This window comes from Carcharhinus amblyrhynchos, chromosome 23 (assembly GCF_965287045.1).
Source record: "Carcharhinus amblyrhynchos chromosome 23, sCarAmb.v2.hapA, whole genome shotgun sequence".
NCBI classification, from domain to species: domain Eukaryota; kingdom Metazoa; phylum Chordata; class Chondrichthyes; order Carcharhiniformes; family Carcharhinidae; genus Carcharhinus; species Carcharhinus amblyrhynchos.
This window is the reverse complement of record NC_137346.1, coordinates 33,232,647-33,260,447: the sequence shown is the minus strand read 5'-3', so window position 1 is coordinate 33,260,447 and position 27,801 is coordinate 33,232,647. Positions and strand designations below refer to the sequence as shown.

The following is a 27,801-nucleotide window of genomic DNA, read 5'->3' as shown; positions in this document are numbered from 1 at the left end:
AGACTCAAATGGAGACATGTAGAAATCTTTATTTCCTCTTATTTCTTTTAGGTAGATACTGTATGGACAAATTACATTTTGAACATCTGGCAAAGCAATGGACCACGAGTGTTGTAACTAACGCACATAGTCATCAATATCCCTGGCAAATTTCCCACGAGAATAATACTCATACTCTCTTTTCTCCCTTTGTTCATCTAATGCTTTTCTGGTTCTATGCATTTGCCGAGGAATTTTGATTTTTGAGTTCCCATAATCAATATCGGAATCTTCATCATCATCATCCTCATCATAGTCTTCATCCTCATCTAGACTCCTCTTTACCTTCTCATAGTAACCACCAGCAGGAATTCTTCCATCAACAGATCTCTTTGTCTTCTCATAATAGTCTTCAATATCTTTTATAGCTTTCACCTGGAATACTAGAAAACAAAACACTGATCTAAAAATAATATAAACAAAGCCTAAATGTATTTTATAATTTAAAACTAATTCCTTGAATGATTTCCTGTGTACATGATGCTGAACATATTTCCCAAGATGCTTTAACAATATATTTTAATTGAGGGCTTACAGTTTGTTGTAAATGAAGTGTTTCCCCATCCCCGTTTTCTGATTTTTTTTTTCCCTCTTTCTCTTCTGAAGATGAAGACTCTTGGCAGATTTTCACAGGTATTAATCATATTCTAATTCATGTTTAAATGGCTATTTTTGATGTTTGAGCCTAGATACTAAGTGTGGACTGGCTATTTAACTGAGAAGCATCACAGCAAATATCAATCCTTCCATCATCCAACATTCATATTTTCTAACAAACATGATATAGAGATGCCGGCATTGGACTGGGATGGACACAGTAAGAACTCTCACCACATCAAGTTAAGTCCAACAGGTTTATTTGGTATCATGAGCTTTCAGAGCGCTGCTCCTTCTTCATTCATCTGATGAAGGACCAGCACTCTGAAAGCTTGTGATACCAAATAACCTGGCGTTGTGAGTCTTCTAACAAGCAATATTGCTCAAAAGGTTACCTAAAATTGTTCATACATTTTATCTCTTTATATATGCTTTTTGACTTGTTGTGCATTTTGCTTTTTCTTAGAGTTCAGTGTACTTGTTGAAAGATATATCACCATGCAAATTTCTCAAATGCAAATGATACAAGGTCCTGCTGCCACACAGTCATGAATGATGGTGAACAACTAAACAAAGAAAAAGAGAAGGGAAGGGGAGGTTCCATGAATATCCCTCACCCACAATGAAAGCCAACATTTGAATACAAAAGATGCTGAAGTACTTGCAACTATTTTCAGCCAGAATTGCCAAGTTGATGATCCTTCTTAGCAGGCTCCTGTAGTCTTCACCATTACAGATATCCATTTTCAGTAAATTTGATTTATTCCAGGTACATCAAGAAATGGTAGAGTGTATGGGATGAGGAAATAATGGGCCCTAATATTATCTCAATAGCCTGTATTCCAAATCAAACCACATCTTTAGTTAAGTTGTTCTGGTGCAGATACAATTCTGACGTCAAACAGAGCAGGTGGAAATATCAGCCAGTTATTTTCTGTCCAGGCAGGACAAATCCAATCAGGTCAATGGTGGGGTGAGGGGAGAGGGTGGTGGGGGCTCAACATTGACCAGAAATTGAGCTACTTAGATACTGTGACTAAAACAGCAGATTGGAGACTAAGAATTCTGTAGGGTTCTCTCAATTCCCCAAAGTCTCTCTACCAGATACAAGGGAGTATTATGGAATCATAGAATCCCTACTGTGCAAAAGAAGACCATTCAGCTCATCAAGTCTGCATCGACTCTCCGACATCACATCTTATCCAGGCCCACCCTGTCCCTGTAACCTCACGTATTTACCCCGCTAATCCCCCTAACCTACATATCTTTGGACTGTCAGAAGCAACCGGAGCACCTGGAAGAAACCCATGCAGACATGGGAAGAATATGCAAACTTCACATAGTCAGCCAAGGCTGGAATTGATTCAGGGTCCCTGGTGGAATGAAGTAGCAGTGTTAACCATGGTGTCAATTTATTCTTCACTTGTTTGGATGCTGGACAAAGTTATGAATGATTTCCTATTCCTGCATTGTACAATGTGCAAAAATGATCTAATCATGGCACAATGAAATTCCAGGCAAACCAAAAACATCATAGACATCTACTGCTTCTTCACCTCTTGTTCTGTCTTCCAGCTTCCCTGCCTGGGCTTTACATGCCTCTTAGCCTATCCCAACTAACTGACTCCAGCGTTCAATGTTTGCTAAATCCACTCGCTGCAACTTCCCCATTCCAGTCCATCATCATTGGAGATGTTTTGAGGAAGGCATTGTTTATAGTGAAGGAGAGTGGTCATAAAAGCTAAGGGGGTGTTATGTTCTAAACAACATTCCCCAGAGACTAGGTAAGCATTGCTTTTGTTTGTTCTAATGTAATATATAAAATCTGTTCCAAGGTTGGTGAGGCCAATTTGATGTTTGTTTGTATTCACCTGTACAATGTGAGGTGACTGAAGCTGCCTGAAACCAGGAGTAGAATTCTGATTACTACTCTGCTTTTCTCTATGGGGAGAATTTGGCTACTGAAAATGAGCATTCACTTATCATAGGTTCAGTGCTTGGGATTCCACATTGTCTTCTAATGAATGACATGCAATCTTGGTCATCTGTACTCTTAAAATTCGGGACTGAAGGCTACTCGAGTACGTTCAGCTCTACTCTTTGAAAGGTCCGAGCAAACCACAGGTAGTAAAATTTGACAGGAGTAACTTTTAGCTAGCTTTCAGAGACTCTGCTTCATTTTTAACTGCTATTCTGAAGCTTCAGAATCCAATGCAAACAGCTTGACCATGCATTGAAGAAACCAGGTTTAACAACTGTCATATCTACTTGCATGAAAGCTTGTTGCACTTACGATGTTTGAAGCTTTTTGTAGCTATATTCTTTTTACAATGAATACAGATTGGTGTACCATATGAGCAGCACAGAGATACTGCAAAGTGACCCCATTCAATATCGAAGGGTGTCTGGATTGTTCTCTTTCTGCAAGACAGTACTTATTGTTGAATGTCGCAGTATACCAGGACCCACAACTTTTTGAATTGATATGCCATTTTTAAATGATCCAAAGACTATATCCAAGATATAATGCTCTGCACTATTTTGAGCCAAGGCCATTTGTTTTGCTGGATGACAGAAATACAAACAGGTGCTGGATATTTATCATTGAGAGGGAAGCCTTTCTTTCTTCATAACCTCATTGCCTGCTGCAACCTTTCTAGTTCTCTGAAATGCTCAATTCAGCAATGTATGGATATTTGCCACTTGTTTAAAAAAATAAACAATTGGCTGTTTTGTACCATGCAAAGACAGCTTTTTCCTTTTTAAGATTGACAATCCATGAAAATCTGCATTGAGTTTCAATGTGAAGAATCAGGTGGCTAGAAGAAAATATAACAGTGTTGATTTTAACTCCATAACAGGAGGCATATATTCAGGGACCAAGGCAAATGTCAAGGAAAGTACTAGGTGGCCAGTAGGTGGAAGCTGGATTTCAGGTGACAGGAGGCTGCCACTGAAAACCCAGAGGAACAATCCCCTACATTTAAGTAGGTGGTTGGGAGAGGAGTTAGAGGATGTTATTCAAGATGGGGATGGATAAAGGAGTCGAGGAGGCTACTTTTTGGGCCAATTGGATTTTCATCATCCAGCCATTCATTGTATACAGTAGGAATTCAATTTCTCTAGAACCAGTAGACCATAGAAGCAAAATTAGGTCATTCAACCCATTGAATCTGCTCTGCCATTCAACAACAGCTGCTAAGTTTCTCAATCCCATTCTCCTGCCTTTTCCCCATAACCTTGATCCCTTACCAATCAAAAACCTATCATCTTAAATACACTCAATGACCTGGCCTCCTTCTGTGGCAATGAATTTCATACATTTACCCACTTTGGCTGAAGAAATTCCTCCTCATCTCAGTACTGAAGGGCTTTACCCTGAGTCTGTGCCCTCACATTGTAGTGTCTCCCACTAATGGAAATAGCTTCCCCGTGCCCACTCTATCCAGGTCTTTCAGTATTCTGTAGATTTCAATGAGATCATCCCTCATCCTTCTAAACTCCATCGAGTACAGACCCAGAGTCCCAGACGTCAAGCCTTTTGTTCTGGGATCTTTCTCATTAACCTCCTTTGGGTCCTCTCCAAGGCTAACACGTCCTTCCTTAGATATGGGGCTCAAAATTGCTCACGATATTCCAAATGTCATCTGACCAGAGCCTCACGAAGCTTCAGCAGTACATCCCTGCTGCCAATGGCAGTAAGTACTTTTCTACAGCTAGCCAATCATTCTGTTTGACTGTGGCTGGTGACTGCAATACTTGTTTACAGATGGGACATAAAAAGAAAATGATTGGCTCCACTGATGGGACCTTCATTTTAATGTTTCATCTACATGACCTCATGTAACATAATTGCATATTGTCCACACTGCAGATTGAGATGGAAACCTGTTGTTATGATGTGTTGCCAATAAATTTGGCCTGCTAGTGAAGGCTTCAGTAAAAACAGTAGTAAAAGAGAATTCTTTCAGAATAAAGTCCTAAATATGTAGAAGTGCATAGTGAATACATCCCTAATTTGAATACATTCTTGCTGCCAGGTTTAAAGCAAAACTGACAACACAGAATCATGAAAAACTTTGTAAACAATTTTTGCTAGGTAAAGGAATATTCATTTACTTGCCTGGTAAAGGTGCTTCGTCGAGAATTGGGCTTCATTAATCCCATGTCACATTCTTTGTCGTAAATGGATGCCGGACCCCAGCCTGAGAAAGCAGGCAGTTAAGTTTGAGGATCTCACCAATTGGTTTCCCATAATCCCTTGTGGTTTGTTCATGCACCATCCTCGAACCTTTCTGCAGCATTTCAGTTAGTGATCTAGAAACCAGACAAAATAATCTAGGAAGGAAATATTAGGCCAACCAGAAGAAAGAATATTGTAGGGAAGGGTCGAGAGGGTGTATAAGGAATAGTGACCAGCAAAATTTAAAATGGTGTTCTTTGGTGAGGAACTGTTTCTTTTTTTATGTTGGTGCTTCACTCAATCTGTAACATTCTCTTCAGTAGGGGATGCAAGAAACCAATAAGACAATCAGGCTTGGGTGAAGGACAAAGGGATTCAATAGTGGAGATGCAGGTGAATGAAATCTACTATCTGAATGGAAAAGTGCCTACTTGGATGCCTCAGAACTCTTCAGTTTGAATAAAAACAAATCTTCAGAGTATCAAAACAATTGTTTGAAAAGCAAATCACAAGCCTAGAAACTTATAATTATTAGCTGATTTGTGAGACAAGCAGAAGATGGGTGTCAAAATATGAAAGAGCCACACTAATGTGAGGTGCACAGGAAAGCCTTTTCCCATTGGAAATAAAGAAATTTGATTAAATCACTCCTATTTCAAAACTGGGGTGAAAATTGGTTTAAGCTTCTTTTTGGGTGTTAAAAAGATGAAGCAATATCTGTGTCCAGATAGAGACTCAGTGAGTCCTCACCCTCAAAACAAAGATGCTGCTTACCACGAAAAGCCACTCAAATTTAATCTGATTTGGATGTTATACCAATCTAAAGTATCAATGTGAAGCAGAAGAAGCACTCCTGCATCTTCAGCCTTCAAATTGAGATAAGTATAAATAAACTTGGTTTCTTTAATGGTCTCAAGCCGTCCTTTTAAGGATTTCTGGTTACGTTGCTGTAGAACTGGAAATACTAGTCAGAACTTGTACAGTGCGAGCTCAAATTAGAATTTAGCAATCAAAACCTGAAACAGGAGCAGGATTCTCGCTTGGACATTGGACATGAACTGTTCCACTTTCTACATCCAAAAACTGGATAAAGTATATTCTAATTTCTAGCTCAGTGTCTCAGTGTTGCTTGTTAGCTAAACAATGGAAGGCATTGAGAATCCAATTAAATCCCTCACAAAGAGGTTGCTAGATTCTATATAGCATGGAAAAATATTAATGGCAAGCAGATATAGGTCAATTGATATCTATCTATTGATATTTGAAGAATTGAAAAAGAAAAGTCTTTAGAGTCTCCTAAAGGGAAAATGTCACTGCACAACTTTTTTAAACTTACAGCTTTATAACCAACATTTATCAGACTGGACAAAGTTGTTGCTTTCTACAAAAAAACCAGGGCAAGGTTGTAGTTTTCAATATTATACCAAGTGGAGCTTCATTTAAGTAAGAAGAAGCCTCATCAAGGTCAAGCACTTTTGGGGAAGTAGCTCTTAAAATGATAACTACATTATTACAATATCAATGCAAAGGGAACAACCAGTAACCATTATATGTTCTGTGACTTTGCCCCTTTTTTCTGCTCTGGGTGGAAGAGAAAACATAGAGGTAAAAAGAGAGAAAAAAGCATGCATGCTGAGCTCTACCTATTCAGTTGACAGTTAAGATCTACGAACAATTAAAAATCAGCAGTAGATATTATCAGGAAAGACAGTTTCTTTAAATTCATTTGTGGGACATGGGCATCGTTGGCCAGCTAACATTTATTGTCCATCCCTAGTTACCCTTGAGAAGGTGGTGGTGAGCTGCCTTCTTGAAATGCTGCAGTCCACATGTTGTGAGTTGACCACAATGCCTTTGGGGAAGGAATTCAAGGATTTTGAGCCAGTGATAGCGAAGGAATGGCAATTTCCAAGTCTGGACGGTGAGTGGCTTGGAGAGGAACTTGCAAGTGGTTTCCATACATCTGCTGCTCTTGTCCTTCTAGATGGAAGTGGTTGTGGGTTTGGACGGTGTTGTTCTGAGGATCTTTGGTGTATATCTGCAGTGCATTTTGTATATTGTACACACTGCTCTTACTGAGCATCAGTGGTGGAGGGAATGGATGTTTGTGGATGTGGTACCAATCAAGCTTTGTTCTGGATGGTGTCAAGTTTCTTGAGTGTTATTGGAACTGTACCCATCCAGGCAAGTGGGGAGTATTCTGACTTATGCCTTGTAGATGGTGGACAGGCTTTGGGCAGTCACTCGTCGCAGTATTCCTAACCTATGACTGCTCTTGTAGCCACTGTGTTTATGTAATGAGTCCAATTGAGTTTCTGGTCAATGGTAACCCCAAGAAAATTGACAGTGGGGGATTCAGTGATGGTAATACCATTGAATGTCAAAGGGCGGTGGTTTGAATGTCAGAGGGCGGTGGTTTGAATGTCTCTTATTGGTGATGGTTATTGCCTGGTATTTGTATGGCAGGAATGTTACTTGCCACTTGTCAGCCAAGCCTCAATATTGTCCCACAAATCTCCCCATCTTCAATGGTGGGGGAGTCTTGCACACTCGTGTAAAAAACAAGACTGAAGCATTTGCAAACCTCTTCAGCCAGAAGTGCCAAGGGGATGATCCAGCTCAGCTTCATCTTTAAGATCCCACCTTCTCAAGGGCAATTAGGAGCGAGCAATAAATGTTGGGCTTGCCAGCATCACCCACAAAATGTGTGATGATGTACATGGAAAAATGAATTGAAAATATATCAAATGCAGAGGCTTCCTGGTTGAGGTGCTGGTTCTAATTTAGAGAAATTAAAAAGAATGACACTGCCAGGAGCTATACTACACAGCATTATTGCACAGGATTTGCTGTTAAGATGCAACTAAAGGGCTCTCTGTGTGGAAGGGTAGGGAAGGGTGTAAGAGAGAAGTGTGACATTTCTCTAAGGGAGACATAGTGCCACAATAAAACATTATGGGACAAGTATTTATGATGTAATCAAGCTCTTCAACTGCCTTCTGTCTCTGGTGGGGTCGAGCATCCATCTACTGTAAAGAATAGGACAGGATTAGTGAGGCACCAATATGAATACCAAACAGAAATGGCAGTGGTAGTGGTTTACAGGGTCTTCTATTGAAATGTTTCTGGAAATTCCTATATATATTTAAATATCTATGTACTTTTGCTGTTTATCTTTTTTTGCAAAAGGCTGGACAAAGCCAGAGAATTGATAACTTTGGTGATAATTCGTTAAATAAATAAATGCCATCATTAACAATCTCAAAAGTAAATTATTAAAACATTAGATACATATTAAAACACATTTAATCTAGCACAAAATGTCTAGAACAATCTAGTAACGTAAAACATTTGCTTTGTAGTCCAGGTTGGCAATTACTCATCTAGAAGCAAATGTAATTAGTTAAATTAGAAATAAACAAGACATTTTAACAATAATCCCAGAAATTAAGAAAAACAAACTTCAATGTAACATATAGGGTGGAATTTTCCAAGTGTCATGAAGGCAAGAAACATGAGGTGAACTGCGCCGGTCTCTCTGGCACATTCCGTATCGGAATCTTTCATTTGGTCACTTTTTTGGAGAATTGGAGCTTGGCATCAGTACTAAAGGGGAATGGAGCCTAAATGTGCTGGTGAAACATGCTTCACAGCACTTGGCCGCCATTTCACAAGGGTGCCCCGATCTCATGGAGCACTGGGAGACCCCCTTCCACATCACAAAGGCATCGAAGCCACCCACCCACCACCCCCCCCCCCCAACTTCATTGGCAGCATATTCTTCCTCTCACACAGGCTGCCAGCATCGGGCATAAGGGCCCTCTGATGGGTCCCCGACTGAATTCCATCATGCTTCCTCCAATCATGACCCCCTTCGTGATCCACTCCTGCACAGCCGTTCTGCATAGCTAACCCTGTCCCAGCCCACCTCAGCACACTGGCAGTGCCTGATGCCCATTGCCAGGGTGTCTGGTGAGCACTAGGTGGATACTGCCCAACATACACAGTCGGCCATGCCCCTCCCTGGCGTGACCAGTTTGTCAGGTCTGCGTTAGTGCAGACCGACAGACTAGCGTGTCATCTTACCGGAGAGGTGGGAAGCACACGTGCTGAACTCCCTAATGATATGGAAATCCAGTCATTCTCATGCTAATAAGCTTCGTGCCCGAAGCAGTTTTCACCACTCGCAAGGTGCAGGGAACATCGGAAACCATTTCACCCTGGCATAAATTGGATTTTTAGCTTTGCACACTATTTTCCTAGTTCAAGGTGTTAATATCATGCCCATAGTGCTTTGCACCCACCTTTAGTAGTAACTGAGCATCTATCGCAGCATTACCAAAATCCCAACCATTTGAATTCTCCACCTATCCAAGTGCTCTGTTGTCCTCCTGGTGTATCTTGGCCAATGCTGCTCTTCACTTCTCCATCCCTTACACTTGCTGAACCCATAAGAACATAAGCAGGAGTAGGCCATCCAGCCCTTCGAGCCTGCCCCGCCATTCAATAAGATCATGGCTGATCTGTCGCTGCTCAGTTCCACTTTCCTGCCCTCTCCCCATAACCCTTAATCCCTTCTCCTATCAAAAAACCACCAACCCGCGTCTTAAAAATATTTAGCGAGGCAGCCTCCACCACTTCAACGGGCAGAGAATTCCAGAGATTCACCACCCTTTGAGTGAAGAAGTTCCTCCTCAACTCCGTTCTAAACCGCCCCCCTTTTATCTTGAGGCTGTGCCCCCTAGTCCTACTGTCTTTTTTGAGCGGGAAGAGTCTTTCCACCTCTATCCTATCCATCCCATTCATCATCTTATACGTCTCAATGAGATCTCCCCTCATTCTTCTAAACTCTAACGAGTACAAGCCCAGTTTATTCAGCCTCTCCTCATAGCTCAACCCCCTCAACTCCGGTATCAGCCTAGTAAACCTCCTCTGCACTCCCTCCAAGGCCAAAATATCTTTGCGCAGGTGCGGCGCCCAAAACTGCACACAGTACTCCAGCTGCGGCCTCACCAATGCCCTATACAGCTGCAACAACCCAAGTTGTTAACAATTATTATCTCAAGACAGTGGGGATTTGATTTTCCTATATCTGATCATAAGTCATTGCTTTTTTCTACGTTTATTTATTTTATATTAATTTGAAAAGCACTGTAGGGCATTTTGTTCACTGAAAGTTATTAAAGTAAAATACCTTTAAAACACTGTTACAATAACTTTACAAATATTCTCAATTTAGGAAAGGTTCTCTAGATATGTAACTGACAGCCTCAACTGTATCGGCAGCATTAGAACTTTATACATTTTTAGAAGGTGAAATTATTTTTATCCTTCAAATTAAGTTGGATGTGTTTGGATAGACATAATTGCTGCTTTCAGTAACTAGACTTGCTGGTTAATGCCAAATAATTAGTACTATTGATACATTCAGTCTATTCTGTTAAACCAATAAGAATAAATTACACTAGTCGTTGAATTCAACTGGTGCAGATTCTCATGTTGAATATTATGTTTCAAAGGAAGGGGGGATAGTTTGTAACTGAACACAAAGATGAGAAAATTAAACAATTACATTGTTTTAGAAAACTAAATTACAGTTATTGATATCAAATTTCTATTCTCAACTGCAATGCCTATTTAAACTCGGGTTTTAAGTAAATCTGAGATATCTGATGCTCACCATATTAACTGTTAACTGATTAAAATGTTACAATTACTAACTTACAGTTTCCCAAAATGTAGCGTATATGATTTAATCTGTCATCTTTAATTAACTGATAGATTACCTCAAGGTTTACAAATTTGTTAATTAAATAAAGAACATAGATCCACACAGGGAACTAGCCCTCATTCAAAATAAGATCCAACCAGTGTAAGGTTGATATGTTGGATAATAGATGTAATTAAGGCTAATGCAATGGTGTATTTCTTGCTTTGGCATGATACATTACTTTAATCTGCAATCAGATTGACCATAACCGTTCAAATTTTCCAGTTGTTTTCTGAAAGGATGATGGAGTTGTATACAGTCCTTACATCATACTTTCTTGGAGGTGGCTTGGAAAACTTCAATAGCTGCTATGAGAACATTAATTAAAATAAAACCCCATGTCCAGAATGAGACATTTAATCCATTAACTACAACAGTAAATCAAAATTAGCAACAGAAACCTAAACCCCTCACCTGTGCAAAAGGCATGAAACCATGCAAGATTGATGACTAAGATATAATAAACATTATTTCTGCCAGTGCTTTATCTTAATATTAAAGAGGAACTTCCAAGTTTGGGTTCACATAAGATTAATTATTTGTTCTTTTATACCTATTTTTCAAGAGCTAATCTATTTCTGATTCACAAAATAAAATTCTACATGAGTTATAAAATGTTTGCATGAAGTTGTATATTTCTTAGTAGGCTGTCTGCCAGCAACCAACAATTTAGTTACATGGAAGACCATAGTGGCATTATGGCTAATGGAAGATTATGCAAATTGTTCATCAAAAATAGAGGTTCATACTTCAGTTAGAATAATACATACACAAGAGTTCCAAAACTGTTTAATTCATTTCCAGGTTTAGAGACCAAGACAGAAACCATTTAACACATCCAGAATTAAATTCAATATGTGGATGAAGGAAAAGAGGATGAAGGATATGGGAACATGATTAGAATTGTGTGCTTGTACTGTTGAATAAACAATAACATGAACTGACTAAATTACCTATTTCCATGCTGTTTATTCCTGAATTACACCTAACCTGTTACGTCTAACTTGACGTAAATGTTGAGTTCTAATTTCAGCATCTTCTTAAAAAAAAGTCCCACTGCCCAGCACTAATATTCTTAAAATTGATAGACAAAATTCACCAAAACAAAAGATAACTTTGTTTCCAAATGGGCTATTCCACTCTGATCTATGAAGGCAAACACATCAAATACAGCCTTTAATTACTGAAGAGGTGGAAGAACAGGAGTAATTTATTTCACATTCCATGAGATCTGCTTACCACACGGCCCCTAATGGGGTCTCAGTATTGGCCAACTGTTCAGAGCAGTGTCTTGGGAGTTGACAACATAAATTACTAAAAATATAAATGTAACCTTTCCCAAAAATTGGATGACCTGTTAAACTATTTATATTTTTTAACAAAAGGATTAAAACTTGAGGTTGTGCTATTTCATCACAATAATAATGAATGTTTTGTCACTTCTGAAGATTTATGTTGAAGGAGTTGTAGAGAAAAAAATATACTGTACATTTAAAAGTACTTCCATACATAATTATAAAACTATAATAGAACTCCAAACTGACCTACCTGCTATAAGTAGGTGCATTGTCAAAAGGAATTTCACATGTTTCATCATCACTTTCAAAGATGGCTTGAAACTGTGGGTATAAACGCATAGTTGACAAATGTTAATGCTCAAACTGCTTTCAAAATCAAATGTTCTCATTTCTACATCTATTACCTCAAAGACTCCCATGCACTGTGGATTCTAAATCTTATGTCATTTGTTAAATACCATTACTACTAGAACAAAACTGTATTAGAACTGTAGCTTTTCCTCATAATGTTACACGTAAATCCACATATCTGTTGCTCACCAACAGAACTTCCTGTATATTATGTTGAAATATTTCTGCACCCATATTTAGATCTTGTGCTCTGTAATGCAAACAATGTCAATGTGAAGGAGTTGAATACAAACGTTCCTTTTAACATCAGTGTCAGCAATAAGTATCTCCAAGTTTAACGGAGCATAAGCCAAGTGCAGCTCTTCCTAATAGTATCCATTAATGTCCTTTACACATCCAAACTCAGGAACGTATCTTCCATTGTGTCATTTTCATCCCAAAGTATTGGAAGTGAAAATGATAATTTAGTGACAATAATGCCTAATTAATAGAAGTCTGCTGCTCTGGGAATCCTGATACTGATTGTCAAGCTCATTTCATGTGGCAGCTGCTGGGGGTACACTTTCACCTATCATCTATAATTTAAGCTGAATTTAAGCCCATACATACATACTGTGTTAAATTTTCCTTATACTCTCAATGTGAAACCAGTCCCCAATACAAGAAGTGATATTTTTGCTTGTGGTGAAGAACAGGAAGAGAGAATATGCAAATAACTAAAAGTTAGGTTTTTACATGGAGGCTGCAACACCAATAGCTTGAATCAGCACACATATGTGCCATAGATACAGCAGCAAAACAAACAGCGGCAAAGAAGATGCACAATTCATTTCATCGTTTTTGTTTTGTAGCAATTTTTCAGATTCACTATAACAAAACATATTGCATTTAACATTTGCAAATTGTAGACTAGTATTTACAAAATTTACAATTCTTCCTAGCTATAAACTAACATTAAGATATGAAAGAAATATCCTCTAGCCTCCCCGAACTCCACAGAGCAGCAACGATCGCCAGCTAAAGCTAGACGGATCAAGAGACACCCTCCACCAGGGAGAAATGGACAGGGAGTGTTCTCATGACAAGCAACTTGCACTGTGATGAAATCCACCTTGAGGGTGCAAACGGGGGTGATTTGAGCTGCTGTGAGGAGTGAAGCCAGAAGTAGCAGCAGCGGACATTTCCCCACAGGCCCCCTCTTCACAGGGGTGGGGGAGGGCGGTGCACGGTGCCACAGTGGCTAGCACTGCTGCCTCACAGCACCAGGGATCAGGGTTCAATTCTGGCCTCAGGTCACTGTGTGGAGTTTGCACATTCTCATAAGAAATTGGAGCAGGAGTAGGCCATCTAGCCCTTCGAGCCTGCCCCGCCATTCAATAAGATCATGGCTGATCTGTCGTGGCTCAGTTCCACATTCCCGCCCTCTCCCCATAACCCTTAATCCCCTCGCTTATCAAAAACCCATCAACCCGTGTCTTAAAAATATTTAGCGAGGCAGCCTCCACCACTTCAACGGGCAGAGAATTCCAGAGATTCACCACTCTTTGAGTGAAGAAGTTCCTCCTCAACTCCGTTCTAAACCACCCCCCCTTTATCTTGAGGCTGTGCCCCCTAGTCCTACTGTCCTTTCTGAGCGGGAAGAGTCTCTCCACCTCTATCCTATCCATCCCATTCATCATCTTATATGTCTCAATGAGATCTCCCCTCATTCTTCTAAACTCTAACAAGTACAAGCCTAGTTTATTCAGCCTCTCCTCATAGCTCAACCTCCTCAACTCCGGCATCAGCCTAGTAAACCTCCTCTGCACTCCCTCCAAGGCCAAAATATCCTTGCATAAGTGCGGCGACCAAAACTGCACACAGTACTCCAGCTGCGGCCTCACCAATGCCCTATACAGCTGCAGCAAGACCTCCCTACTTTTATATTCAATCCCCCTCGCTATGAAGGCCAGCATCCCATTTGCCTTCCTGACCACCTGCTGCACCTGCAGGTTGGGTTTTTGCGACTCATGCACAAGGACCCCAAGGTCCCTCTGCACCGTCGCCTGCTGCAGTTTTTCACCACTTAAGTAATAGTCCTTCCTACCATTATTCCTACCAAAGTGGACCACCTCGCACTTGCCAACATTAAATTCCATTTGCCAGTTCCTGGCCCATTCACCCAGCCTATCTAGATCCTTCTGCAGACTCTCCACACCCTCCGCGCAATTTGCCGTTCCACCAATCTTGGTGTCATCAGCAAATTTCGACACCATACACTCGGTTCCCTCCCCCAGATCATCTACATAAATGGTAAATAGCTGAGGCCCCAGCACCGACCCCTGGGGCACTCCACTAGTCACCAACCTCCAATCCGAATAGCACCCATTAACCCCCACTCTCTGTCTCCTATTTGACAACCAATCCTCTATCCACGCTAACACCCTACCCCCAACTCCATGCCCCCTTACCTTCTCCCTGTGTCTGAGTGGGTTTCCTCCCAGTGCTCCAAAGATATGTGGATTAGTGAGATTGGCCACGATAAATTGCCCCTCAGTGTCAGGGGGACGAGGAGAGTAAATATGTGGGGGATATGGGAATAGGACCTTGGTGGGATTGTTGTCAGTGCAGGCTTGATGGGCCAAATAGCCTCCTTCTACACTGTAGATTCAATGATTCTATGGATCTTCTTCTTTTCACAGGTCATTACAATTTGTCACCCAATGGTTTCATTGATTGAAGGTGACGAAACACAAATTTTCCCACAAGATAATGTTCCAAAATGTTTCCATAGCTGACAAGGCAAAATAGCTAAACTTCAAAATATCTGAAATCAATCTTCTATTCAAACTTTCATCGATGGTCTTGTTATACCCAAACGTGACTATACTCTCATGGCTGACTTCCAGGCCTCCTCGCACCATAACCTTAAGTTTATTCCAGTATGCCGACTAGTACAAAATCCTATTCATCCATCACTCTTGTGCTTGCTAATCTACATTAGATGCCAGTTTGGCAAAGTCCTGATTTTAAAATGCTCACATGTTCAAATCCACCCACGGACTTGCCTCTCTCTTTCTCAGTCACTGTTAAACTCCTGACTACTAGTTAAAGGATGAGAGGAGAGCCAACCTTTATTCAGTTCAGATTTATTCAGAGTGAAACATTACAGGTCCACACCTCCTAACTCAACCCTCATGCCAATGTCAGTAAGTGCCTCTTTGCATTCAAGTAATGACCTGATAAATGCCCTCCACCTTCAGAGTTAATCACACTGATATACAATTAACGGTAACCTCATCCAGCCCCACCATCATCCAAAAAAAAGACTTGCACTTATATACACCCTTCAGAACTTCAAGAGCCCCCAAAGTGCTTTACAGCCAATGGCAACACGCCAAGGCTCTTACAACAGCACCCTCCAAACCATGACCTCTGCCACCTAAAAGTGTAAGGGCAGCAGAAGTATGGAAAAACCAAGACTTGCAAGTTCTCTTCCAAATCACACACCACCTTGACAAGGTTATATTGCAGTTCCTTCATTGGATTAAACTCCTTCCCTTTAAGTACTGTGGTTGTATTTACACCACATGCACTGCTGCAGTTCATGAAGGCAGCTCATTACAATCTCCTTAGGGCAATTGGGGATGGCCAATAATTACAGGCCTTGTCAACAATGCTCACATACTAAGAACAAATTAACAAAAGGCTGATTTGCTCCAATAAGCAAAATACTGCTGATGCTGGAAATCTGAAATAAAAACAGAAAATGCTGGGTAACCTCAGCAGGTCTGGTAGCATCTGTAAAGAGAAACAGAGTTAATTTATTGGATCTAAATGATTGTTCAAGGACCTGGCAAATTCTGATTTTATTTCTGTTTTCCACCAATACTGGTTTGGTTGTTTTCCAAGTCTATCACCTTAATATTGGCAGATATGTCTTCAGCTGTCTAGACCCTAAGCTCTGGAATTCCCTTCCCAGATCTCTCCCATTTCTGCTTAAAATTCTTAAAACCTACTTCTTTTGAATGCTATATTAAAAGTGCTATATTAGTGCACCTTGCTGTTATAATTCTGCACCAAAAGCCACACAAGATTTTAGTTAACTGACTACCTTCTTCTATTTGCAAATGGTTTCTGCTAAGTTTGAGTGACAGAATTGCATGAAATGCAATGTATGTAAATAGTCACAGTTATCACAGAATCCCTACAGTACAGAGAGACCATTTGACCCATCAAGTCTGTGGCGACCACAATCCCAACCAGGCCTTATTTCAGCAACCCCATGTATTCACCCTCTTAATCCCTCTGGTACTAGGGTCAATTTAGCATAGCCAATCACCTTAACCTGCACATCTTTGCACTGAGAGGGGAAACCAGAGCACCAGGAGGAAACCCACGCAGACACAGGGCGAAACTGCAAATTCCACACAGACAGTGACCCAAGGGCAGAACTGAACCTGGACCTGAGGCTGTGTGGCAGTAGTGCTAACCACTGTGCCACCGTGCTGCCCTAATTGTTGAATTATCTTTCATTGTTTCAGGTATACTGGTTTCAAAATTCGCATCTCCGCACTCCAGAAATTTTAACCCATTCAGAGATAATTTGGGTATAGGCTCTTTTTCCAGAAGAAACATGAAAAATGACAAGGAACATGACAAATCACCATTATCAACCCTAGGCAAGTCCATCATCTATTGAAACAAAACTGAATGCTAAAGCGAAGACTTATTTTTGTTCATCGCAATGGATTCCTTCAATAGTCATTGCTTTGCTGCTGCACCTCCAGAAACAATTTTCAGAAGCCACATTCTACTTACCAATTGTTGCAAAGATCCATGATATAGCTTCCTTTCAATGGCTGTAGCGGAGGTGGTGGCTGAGTGGTATTATCATTAACTATTAATCCGGAAACTCAGCTAATGTTCTGGGTACCCAGGTTGAATTCCGCCACAGCAGATGTTGGAATCGAATTCAATAAAAAAAATCTGGAATTAAGAATCTATTGATGCTCATGAAACCATTCTCAATTGTCAGAAAAACCCATCTGGTTCACTAAGGTCTTTTAGGGAAGAAAATCTGCTGTCCTTACCTAGTCTGGTCTGTATGTGACTCCAGAGCCAGAGCAATGTGGTTGACTCTCAACTTCCCTTAGGCAATTAGGGATAGACAATAAATTTTGGCCAGCCAGCAATGCCTATCTCCCACAAGTAGATATAAAAAAGATCACCCCAGCTCAGCCAATTCATAATTCCATCCCACTATATCCTCAAGAATCACCCTTTCAGAGTAGATCTTACATAGTCAGAATACCTCCTTGTAGTGTAGTATTCAAATGGTAAGTATAGCTTAATACAGAAATCAGTATCAAAATCTCATTCACTGGCTCTTAAAGCCACAATCCTTAGTTAAAACAGAGCTTGAATATCTATTCAAATATTAAATGCCTATTGGAATTGTGCTGAGCCCCTATTATTTGTCATTTATACAAATTACATATATTGACTATGTGGGAGGTAGGATTAGTAAGTTTGTGATTGACACAAAGATTGGACAGGTGGTTAACTGTGAGGCGGAGTGCCTTGGACCACAAGAAAATTTAGAGGTAATGGTCAAATGGGCAAATAAGTGGCAGATAGAATTTAACCCCAAAAAGTGTGTGGTTACTTTGGGAGGAGTAATTTGATAAGAAAGTACTCAATGAATGGTAAAACATTAAGAAGTTCGGTGGAACAAAGGGATCTTGACATGTTTGTCCACAGATTTCTGAAGGCGGAAGGGCATGTTAGTAGGATGTTGAAAAAGGCATATGGGACACTTGCCTTTATCGATCAAGGCATAGGTTACAAAAGCAGGGATGACACATTGGAGTTGTACAGAACTTTGGTGAGGCCACAGCTAGAATACTGTGTGCAGTTCTGGTCCATATTAGTGGAAGGATGTGATTGTATTGGAGGGGGAGAGGAGATTCACCAGGATGCTTCCTGAGATGGAACATTTAAGTTATGAAGAGCAGTTACATAGGCTTGGGTTGTTTTCATTGGAGCAGAAAAGACTGAGGGGCAACCTGATTGGGTATACAAGATTATGAGAGACATGGACAGAGTGGATAAAGAGCAGTTGTTCCTCTTAGTTGAAGGGTCAGTCATGAGAGGACATAGGATTGAGGTGAGGGGCAGGAAGTTTAGGGGAGATGTGAGGAAAAACATTTTTACCCAGAGGGTGGTGACCATCTGAATGTTCTGCCTGGGAGGATGGTGGAGGCAGGTTGCCTCACATCCATTAACAAGTTCCTGGAGGAGCACTTAGCACATCATAACATTCAAGCCTATGGGCTAAAAGGTAGTAAACGTGATTAGATAAGTCAGGTGTTTCTGACATCAGTGCAGACTCAATGGACAAAGGGCTTCTTCTGCACCGTGAGATTCTGTGCTTTTCACACCTCATCTTAGTGAGTATTTTAAAAAATGCTCACTCCTCATTGCTCCTTCAAAAACAATCCTGAAACAATATTTGAGAATTCATGTAAAACTACAGACTGCTCCAGCTTCACTTCAGAAATACACATCAGCCAATACTGATGTCCAGCCTTTGCATGCCATCTAGTACACAGTCCCTTTTTGGCATGACTGCCTGTTGACACTGTTAGTTATTGAATTAAAATGCTAAAACGATATCAATTTTACATTCTCCTAAATTCATATTCTCAACTGAAATATACTAGGGGAGAATCGATGACATTGTGAATTAGCAAATAATAAGTCAGAAGAAAAAGTATATTTTACTGAATTACCTTATAACCATAATGTTTGTATAAATGACCGAACTTTGCACTTATTGATTATAATTGTCGTTTTTTTACTTGCTGACTAGTGGTTGGAGACAGTTTGGAAGCACACTTCTGAGAAAAACTCTTCCTTTATGAATCATTGAAGAGAACAATTGATTGTGGGTTGCACTCCCTACTGTGGCATCATGAATAAGGACAGAACATTCCATTCATGATGTCAGAGTGGAAGAAATCCCTGCTTGTAAAAAACTGTCTGCAACCAACGTAAGTCAGAATGCATGTGCACAAATACATGTAAGTGTATCACTCTTTGAATATTTTGGATTATGTGGCAAATCAGTAGAATATACTACTCTATAAATTGTGTGGAATAAAATTATCAACACAGAGAAAAACTTCTTCACCTAAGGTGTATATCCTCCAAGTATCAGAAAAATGGTGTGCAAATGTATGAACACATAACTATATGATAATATCTCAGGTTTCTTCAGGACGTACAGTAATCAGGCCATTCTTCTGGCAAAACGTCTCTTGATCTGGATAAAGCAGGACTAATTTCAAGCTTTGGCATTGTTTGTGACACTGAAGAGTGAAGTCAATTTAGCTTTCAAAGAAGCAAGAGGAAATTGCTGTGATGCACTGCAAAGAAGCCATGATATCTGTACTCATCATAATGGAAGAAATGTTCTTCATTTTGAAGAGGCAATTAATGCACATTTGAGGAATTTCATTGTAAAATGGATCTAGTTGAATCAACAGGTTATTAAGACCAGCTGACCACATCCATGTGTTTGTTCATGTCTACCTTCTGGGATCTAATTGTTAACTGCTAACCACATTATCATTATTGAGCAGAGATCCATTAAATACAAGAATTTAAATGTAGGAGCCAATTAGCTCCTGATGATATTGCACCATTGAGATTTCAATAGTAGTTGATATTTTTCTTTTTATACAAAATTTCTGATGCCTGAGTAAGTAAAATAAGTTGGGGAAATATGCTACTTAGTATTAATTGGCGGAGAGTGCTTGTTATTACAAGTATGTCCAAATGGCAGAATCATTTCTGTGGATCCTTTCACAACTGAAGAGCCCAATGCGAGATTGGCCTGGATGGCCACTGAACCAACAATTAATGTTGTCGTTGTTGGTGTTTGAGAGAGCTTCTGCAGGTTGGTCACTTCTGGACATTGAGTGTTCGAGTTTGCCTTAAGATACTCAAAGCATGCTGAACCAAGTTTAGTGCTTGTCTCCACATAGGTTAACAAGACACAGTGTTTCCCAAAGAGAGCTGGTCTGCAATGCATATCTTTGTAACACTCCTTTTTCAGGCTGTCACTTATACAGACCACATTAACTTTGTATGCCCAAAACATTCCCACAGGAGATCTGCTTGGTTATTCAGTAGTCCTCCATGTAAGCAATGTGGCCTGCCCATCTGAGTTGAATTTTCTGGAGGTTGGTCCCTGTGCTATTATGCCCAGCATAATGTGGAGCCTCACTGTTTGTGCTTTTGTCCTACCATCAAATTCTTATGAAGGACTAGGATGTTTTTAGTGGAAGTATGCAAAAGCTTCGGTATGTAACTAAGCCAGGATTCCACCCAATATAGAAGATTGATAAGGACAGTGGCTAGGCACAGCTTGATTTTAGTCTTCAGATAAATGTCATTCTGCTTCCAGACACAACCATGGATCAGCCACAGGAACAACTTGCTCTCTCACTATTTCCAGCAATGAATAATGCCATCAATGTTTTGTTTGCTGTTTCAAAGAATTTTGGTCTTAGAGACACTGATTTGGAGACCAATGCTTTTTGTAGCACTTGAGAATTTGTTTGCCATAGGCTGGATGGGCAGCTAGGGCACAGTCATCTGCATAGAGTCGTTCTCCCATTATTGCCTTTGGTGAAAGCACATTGTCTGGAGAGATTGAATAGAACCAAATACCTGCTGCCTGTCCCTGGTGGTTTCCTTTAGCGTTTTAGGGAGCCATGGTACATCCTTGCTTTATCTCCACTAACTACAACAAAGGCATCAGATATCTTGTCACAAGCACAAATGTGTCCAGCCATGCTGTAGTGGATATTTTGATTAGGTATTATTGAAGATCACAGTCTTACATTTGAAGAAAGAATGCAGGCTCTGGTTACATTTTGTGTTGCTAATATACCTGTTGATTCTGGGTTTTGAGGGCTCAGGGAATGGTGTTTAGCACTTGAATGGTGTTTAGGTCTGAGAGGGTTTGAGACATAAATGAGACACACTGGGGCCAGGAAGGCAATTCCTTGCCAGGAAGGTCAGTAAAGGTATATTATTTGATACAGAATATGACACATGCAACAAAGTTTTAGATTAGCGCAAGTTTACAGGGGTGGTGGATAGGAGTTTGGTTCAGAGAATTTTGAAATTGTCAAATTTTGAGTTATTAAATGCATGGATAATGCAAATGGACTGATGTCAAGGCTGGCAGTATTCTGCATATTAAAATAAACTTTTTTTTTGCTGATCAGGGCATGCACTAAGAAGCTCAGCCTGTGATCAATTAGAATTGTGAGGTTTTCAGCAGTCTGGCTCAGCCTGAGATAGTTGCCAGGAAGTAAACAAGAGTCAGTGTCATAGCAGCTTGTGGCTACCTATAGTGTGTTGGGGGACAAAGTTTTCAGTTTTCCCATTGTTCTGCTGGGAAACTGCTGACCATTCTAGACTAAATGTTGGAGAAGAAAGTTGGCAGCACAGAACAGTGAAGAATCAAGAATCAAGTTCATCGGCATACACGAGGAAGTTGATCTCATGTCAGTACATAATGTATCTAAAGGACAATACATAGATGAAGAGAAGGTGGTCAAGATTGGATATTTGGAAGCCTCTTGAGGTGGCAGGTTGGGAAGCAAAAGCCTTTTGCTGAAATGTTCTGGCTACAGTTGGGCCGATAAGGTTGGAACCAAGAAATATTCAACTGGATGAGGAAAAAAAAATTAATTCCTTCTATTGCAAGTATGATATAGTGAAGTGCTCCTAGGTGGTTTACACAGGTTACTTCAAAAATGCTTGTCAGACAGGCAATCAAACAACATCACAACTGGAAATAGCAGAAGGGTTGCCATAACCTTCCCATCTTACCCAGATACAGGGAAGTGCTAGAGGATTGATGAGTGGCAAATGTGACGTTCTTATTCAAGAAATAGTACAAACAAGGACATTCCTAGCAACAATAGGCTGGTTAATTTAACATTGATGGTGAGTATAGTTTTAGAAACAAAAATCGGGGAAAATATATCAACAAGTCCTTGGAGTGGTTTTAAACTAATTAATGAGAGCCAGCACAGATTTGTAAAAGGGAGAACATGCATGACTAATTTAATTGCATCTTAAGTGACAGACAAAGTTGATGAAGTGAATTGAAGGATGCTGCCTAGATGGATTTTAAGAAGGTGTTTGACAAAGTACCACATAAAAGGCTGACTACCAAAATTAAAGTTCATGGAATAGGAGGATGTTTGGATAAGGAAAATGGCTTAGGGACGAAAACCAAGTCAAAGTAAATGGTTGTTTTGAAAACTTCAGGATGATAGATAGTGGTGTTCCCCAAGAATCAGTATAGAACCATTGCTTTGCTGATGTATATAAATAACTTGGATACTGGAATAGAGAGTAAACATTTGCCCTGATACCAAACTTGGAGGTGTGTCAAACAGTGACGATGATGCCAATCAACTGTAACAGTTAAGTTAGCAGAATGGGCAGATAAGTAGCAGATAAAATTTAATGCAAGAAGGTGTGAGGTGATGCATTTGGCAGAAGGGAGAAGGAAAGGCAGTAAAAACCTAATGGCACAGTTCTAAAGAGGGATGTGGGGTTCAAGTGAACTAGAGTTTAGAAGGATGAAGGCAGATCTATATAAGACGCAAAAGGGAATTGACAGGGTAGACCTAGAGATGCTTCCTTTTGTGGGGCAATCTAGAATGAGAGATCATAGTTTTAGGATAGTAGATTTACAACAGAGATGAGGAGAAATTACTTCTCACAAAGGCTCATGAATCTATGAAATTCATTGCCTCAGATGTTGCAGATGCCGGGACGTTGAGTAATTTTGATGAGATAGACAGATTTTTAATTAGTAATGGATTGAAGAGTTATGGAGTGGGCAGGAAAGTGGAGTTGAGGCCAAGACAAGATCAGCCACGATCGTATTGATTGGCAGAGCAGACAAGATGGGTTGATTTGCCTGCTCCTAATTCTTTCGCTCTTAATCCTTGAAGGTGGCAGGACATAGAAGTTTAGGCTTTATACAGAGTTATTAAGTACAAGAGCAAGGAAGTTAAGCTGAACATGTATTAAGTTCTGGTCCAGCCCCAACAAAATATTGCATCCACTTCTGGTCTTCAGACTTTTAGGGTAGGTGTGAGGGTTGTTGAGAAGAAGAAGAAGACCTTTACCAAAATGGTTCCAGAGTTATAGGATTTTAGCTGCAAGGTTAAGGTGAAAAGCTGGGATTATTCTTCTTAGAACAAAGGAGATTGAGACATGATTTGAGAGCTGTGACAAGTTTACATACGTCGTATAAGAACCATGGAGACAGATTTACGATTTTGGGTAAGAGATGCAGGGTGAATTTGAGGATTTTTTTTAATGCAATGAATAGTAGTAACCCAGAATTTGCTGTCTATAAGAGTGGTGGAAGCAGTGACAATTAATGATTTCAAAAGAGAATTGGATGGATACAAAGGAAATAAATTTGATGAACTATGGGGAAAAAAAGGAAGAATGGAACAGAATGGAATGCTCTACAGAGAGTTGACTTGATGGGCCAAACAGCCACCTTCTGTACCATAATTATTTAATAAGCACAATAACTTAAAATTGGAGCAACACTACAGAAATGAAATCAGAAAACATTTCTTTTTCAGACAAGTGAAAATTTGGAACTTTCGAAGGTTGTGAATATGGCTTCAACTAAGATTAATACAGTTTTGTTAGTCAAAGAGTCAAGGTAGGTAGATGGAGTTGGGACACAGTTCAACTATAATCTCACTTAATAGCACCCAAATCTTAAAGGGGCCTTTTGTACAGTGAATCATTATATTAAGGATAATTTGCATATGAGACCCAACTGATGTGAGCACTTAAGAATCAGCTGAGTTGTAGAAGGTGCATAAAAACCTGGCAAAACCAATTAACCACCAGTAGTCCAGGGATCTGGTGGAAGAAAATGGAAAGTCACCGTCGATAGAAGCAGTGTATGTATCCTACTCTAGCAACATCAACTGTAAAGGAGAGAAGGAGCTGTGATCTAGACTGAAGTTGTTTAATTCAATAGCAGACTGCCCAGTAGACAGATATGGCACTATTTGTTAACCTTGTGCTGAACTTCAATGGAAAAGTGTTGAAGGACAGAGAAGTCATAATACGAGTGGGAGAAAAAAAAGCAATAAATACAGGGATCAGAGTCACATATGGTTATAGTACAATACTGAGAAAAGCAATCATTGAATCTATATTTGGCCTTTCCAAAATATCAGAAGCTGCATTGTGTAACATTACAGTGTATTAGTTTGGTCTGCGGATTGATAGATTGCCGTCTCACCTTATGAGTGGTGTTTGGAGCCTGAACAATGGCACTTGGAATGCTGCCGGGATAGTTTCCTTGAACAGTGTGTGTTGGAGCCGACGAGGGAGCGAGCTATCTTGAATCTGGTGTTATGTAATGAGACGGGTAGAATTAGGGACCTTGCGGTGAAGGACCCTCTTGGGGAGAGTGATCATTGTATGGTGGAGTTTCTGGTGCAGATGGAGGAGGAGAAAGTGGGTTCCCGGACGTGCGTCCTTTGTTTGAACAGAGGGGAGTACGGTAGGATGAGAGAAGAATTGGCGAATGTGGACTGGGGGAGCGCGTTGGAAGATAGGTCTGCTGAGGAGCAGTGGAGGATCTTTAAGGAGATCTTTCTTGGTGCTCAGCAGAAATTTATTCCGATGGTCAAAAAGGACAGTAGGAGGGGAGGTAATAAGCCGTGGATAACGAAGGAAAGTGTTAAATTAAAAGCGGAGGCGTTTAGAGTAGCTAAGAGTAGTGGGCGAGAAGAGGATTGGGAGAGGTTTAAATGTCAACAAAGATTGACAAAGTAGTTGATAAAGAAGGGTAGGAGAAACTATGAAGCTGGGCTAGCGCTTAATATAAAAAAGGATAGTAAGAGTTTTTATAAATATATAAAAAGGAAGAGGCTGGCTAGGGTGAACGTTGGTCCCTTAGAGGATGAGAAGGGGGACTTAGTGGTAGGGGATGGGGATATGGCTAAGGTCTTGAATAACTTTTTTGTTTCTGTCTTCACGCAGGAGGACGTGAATAATTTGCCGGGTGTTAGAGATGGAAAGGTGGTAGGACTGGAGGGTCTTAATGACATTACTGTTACTAGAGAGGCGGTGCTCGACAGACTGGAGGGGCTGATTGTGGACACGTCGCCAGGACCGGATGGAATGCATCCGCGGGTTCTGAAAGAAATGGCGGAGGTGATGGTGGATGCCTTGGTGGTTATTTTCCAGACGTCGCTGGATTCCGGGGAAGTGCCGGAAGACTGGAAAACGGCTAATGTTACGCCGTTGTTTAAGAAGGGTGGCAGGCAAAAGGCAGGGCATTATGGGCCGGTTAGTTTCACGTCTGTTGTAGGTAAAATGTTAGAATCCGTCATCAAGGAGGAAATAGCGAGGCATCTTGAGGGGAATTGCTTGATAGAGCAGACGCAGCACGGTTTCGTTAAAGGGAAGTCGTGTCTGACAAATTTACTGGAGTTCTATGAGGATATGTCTAGGGCGGTGGATAGAGGAGAGCCAGTGGATGTGGTCTTTCTTGATTTTCAGAAGGCGTTTGACAAGGTACCTCACAAGAGGTTATTGCAGAAGGTCAGGGGACATGGAGTTGGGGGTAGGGTGTTAGCGTGGATAGAGGATTGGTTGTCAAATAGGAGACAGAGAGTGGGGGTCAATGGGTGCTATTCGGATTGGCGGATGGTGACTAGTGGAGTGCCCCAGGGGTCGGTGCTGGGGCCTCAGCTATTTACCATTTATATAGATGATCTGGAGGAGGGAACCGAGTGTATGGTGTCGAAATTTGCTGACGACACCAAGATTGGTGGAACGGCAAATTGTGCGGAGGGTGTGGAGAGTCTACAGAAGGATCTAGATAGGCTGGGCGAATGGGCCAGGAACTGGCAAATGGAATTTAATGTTGGCAAGTGCGAGGTGGTCCACTTTGGTAGGAATAATGGTAGGAAGGATTATTACTTACGTGGCGAAAAACTGCAGCAGGCGACGGTGCAGAGGGACCTCGGGGTCCTTGTGCATGAGTCGCAAAAACCCAGCTTGCAGGTGCAGCAGGTGGTCAGGAAGGCTAATGGGATGCTGGCCTTCATAGCGAGGGGGATTGAATATAAAAGTAGGGAGGTCTTGCTGCGGCTGTATAGGGCATTGGTGAGGCCGCAGCTGGAGTACTGTGTGCAGTTTTGGGCGCCGTACTTACGCAAGGATATTTTGGCCTTGGAGGGAGTGCAGAGGTGGTTTACTAGGCTGATACCGGAGTTGAGGGGGTTGAGCTATGAGGAGAGGCTGAATAAACTAGGCTTGTACTCGTTAGAGTTTAGAAGAATGAGGGGAGATCTCATTGAGACGTATAAGATGATGAATGGGATGGATAGGATAGAGGTGGAGAGACTCTTCCTGCTCAGAAAGGACAGTAGGACTAGGGGGCACAGCCTCAAGATAAAGGGGGGGCAGTTTAGAACGGAGTTGAGGAGGAACTTCTTCACTCAAAGGGTGGTGAATTTCTGGAATTCTCTGCCCGTTGAAGTGGTGGAGGCTACCTCGCTAAATATTTTTAAGACGCGGGTTGATGGGTTTTTGATAAGAGAGGGGATTAAGGGTTATGGGGAGAGGGCAGGAATGTGGAACTGAGCCACGACAGATCAGCCATGATCTTATTGAATGGCGGGGCAGGCTCGAAGGGCTAGATGGCCTACTCCTGCTCCTATTTCTTATGTTCACTGGACAAGACAAAAGCAAAATACAGCAGGTGTTGGAAATCTGAAGTAAAAACAGAAAATGCTGGTAATACTTTGCAGATCTGGCAGCATTTGCGTAGAGGGAAACAGAGTTGATGTTTCAGGTCAGTGAAAGATCACGACATGAAATCAGGACCTCTTACTTCTCTGTTTTTAGTGTTGGGCAAAGGGATTAAATTGGCTGCTCTAGAATAGGAAAGTGCGAGCTGTTTGTGCCTGGACCCATTTGGAGGAGGAATATGTTGAGTTTTGGTTTCAAGCACCTCCCTCTGCACCAACTCGTTGATTTTTAAAGGGCTGGAGGTGCAGAGGGAAGTCCAGTCAATGCATTATGTGTCCATCCTTCAAATGTATCGAAAAATAACCTGTTTTCAGCATAATTTTGGCAGTGGTTGCACGTATTATGGGGCAAGGTAATCAGTAGGTACATCACATATCTTCTAACAGCCATTTACTGAGTGAGATACACACGAATTAGGCGGGGGGGGCGGTGGTGGGGGAATAATCTGCTATTCCCACCATGCCAGCATTTCCAGGACTTTGCATTCACGTGTTTGTAATTTCTCCGCATTATGATATTTGTTTCATTCTCTCCTTGCCCCGGGTACTCACAGGTGCACTTCTACCCTCGGTAAATGTGCTATTCCCGGCGTCCCTTCAGCCCAAGCTCGACTCCCACTCACTTCAACCGTCTCGCAGCGCAGCCGCGGTATTCAAACACCGCTCGAGACCGGCTTCACACGC

General features: G+C 41.0%; 1 protein-coding gene across 2 annotated transcripts; it reads right to left on the bottom strand.

The window, feature by feature from the left end:
* Nucleotides 1-9: 9 nt before the first annotated feature.
* Nucleotides 10-27,801, bottom strand: LOC145357357 (uncharacterized). 2 transcript variants are annotated; one of them, XR_013889288.1, is made up of 4 exons: nucleotides 27,670-27,801; nucleotides 12,138-12,208; nucleotides 4,760-4,953; nucleotides 10-422 (listed from the first exon to the last, which is right to left on the bottom strand). XR_013889288.1 is itself a non-coding variant. In XM_080210646.1 (3 exons), exons 2-3 carry the CDS (start codon nucleotides 12,184-12,186, stop codon nucleotides 118-120), a joined length of 354 nt encoding a protein of 117 aa, XP_080066772.1. In that variant the 5' UTR covers nucleotides 12,187-12,208; nucleotides 27,670-27,801; the 3' UTR covers nucleotides 10-117. The 2 variants fall into 2 exon arrangements, 1 of the variants encoding a protein (XP_080066772.1); XM_080210646.1 differs by lacking the exon at nucleotides 4,760-4,953.

Bases quoted from the DNA above. Each gene is read 5' to 3' on its own strand.
- LOC145357357 (XM_080210646.1), bottom strand. From the start codon at position 12,186: ATGATGAAACATGTGAAATTCCTTTTGACAATGCACCTACTTATAGCA. The intron at 423-12,137 runs GTAGGTCAGTTT...TTTGTTTTCTAG, and splicing joins AATGCACCTACTTATAGCAG to TATTCCAGGTGAAAGCTATA.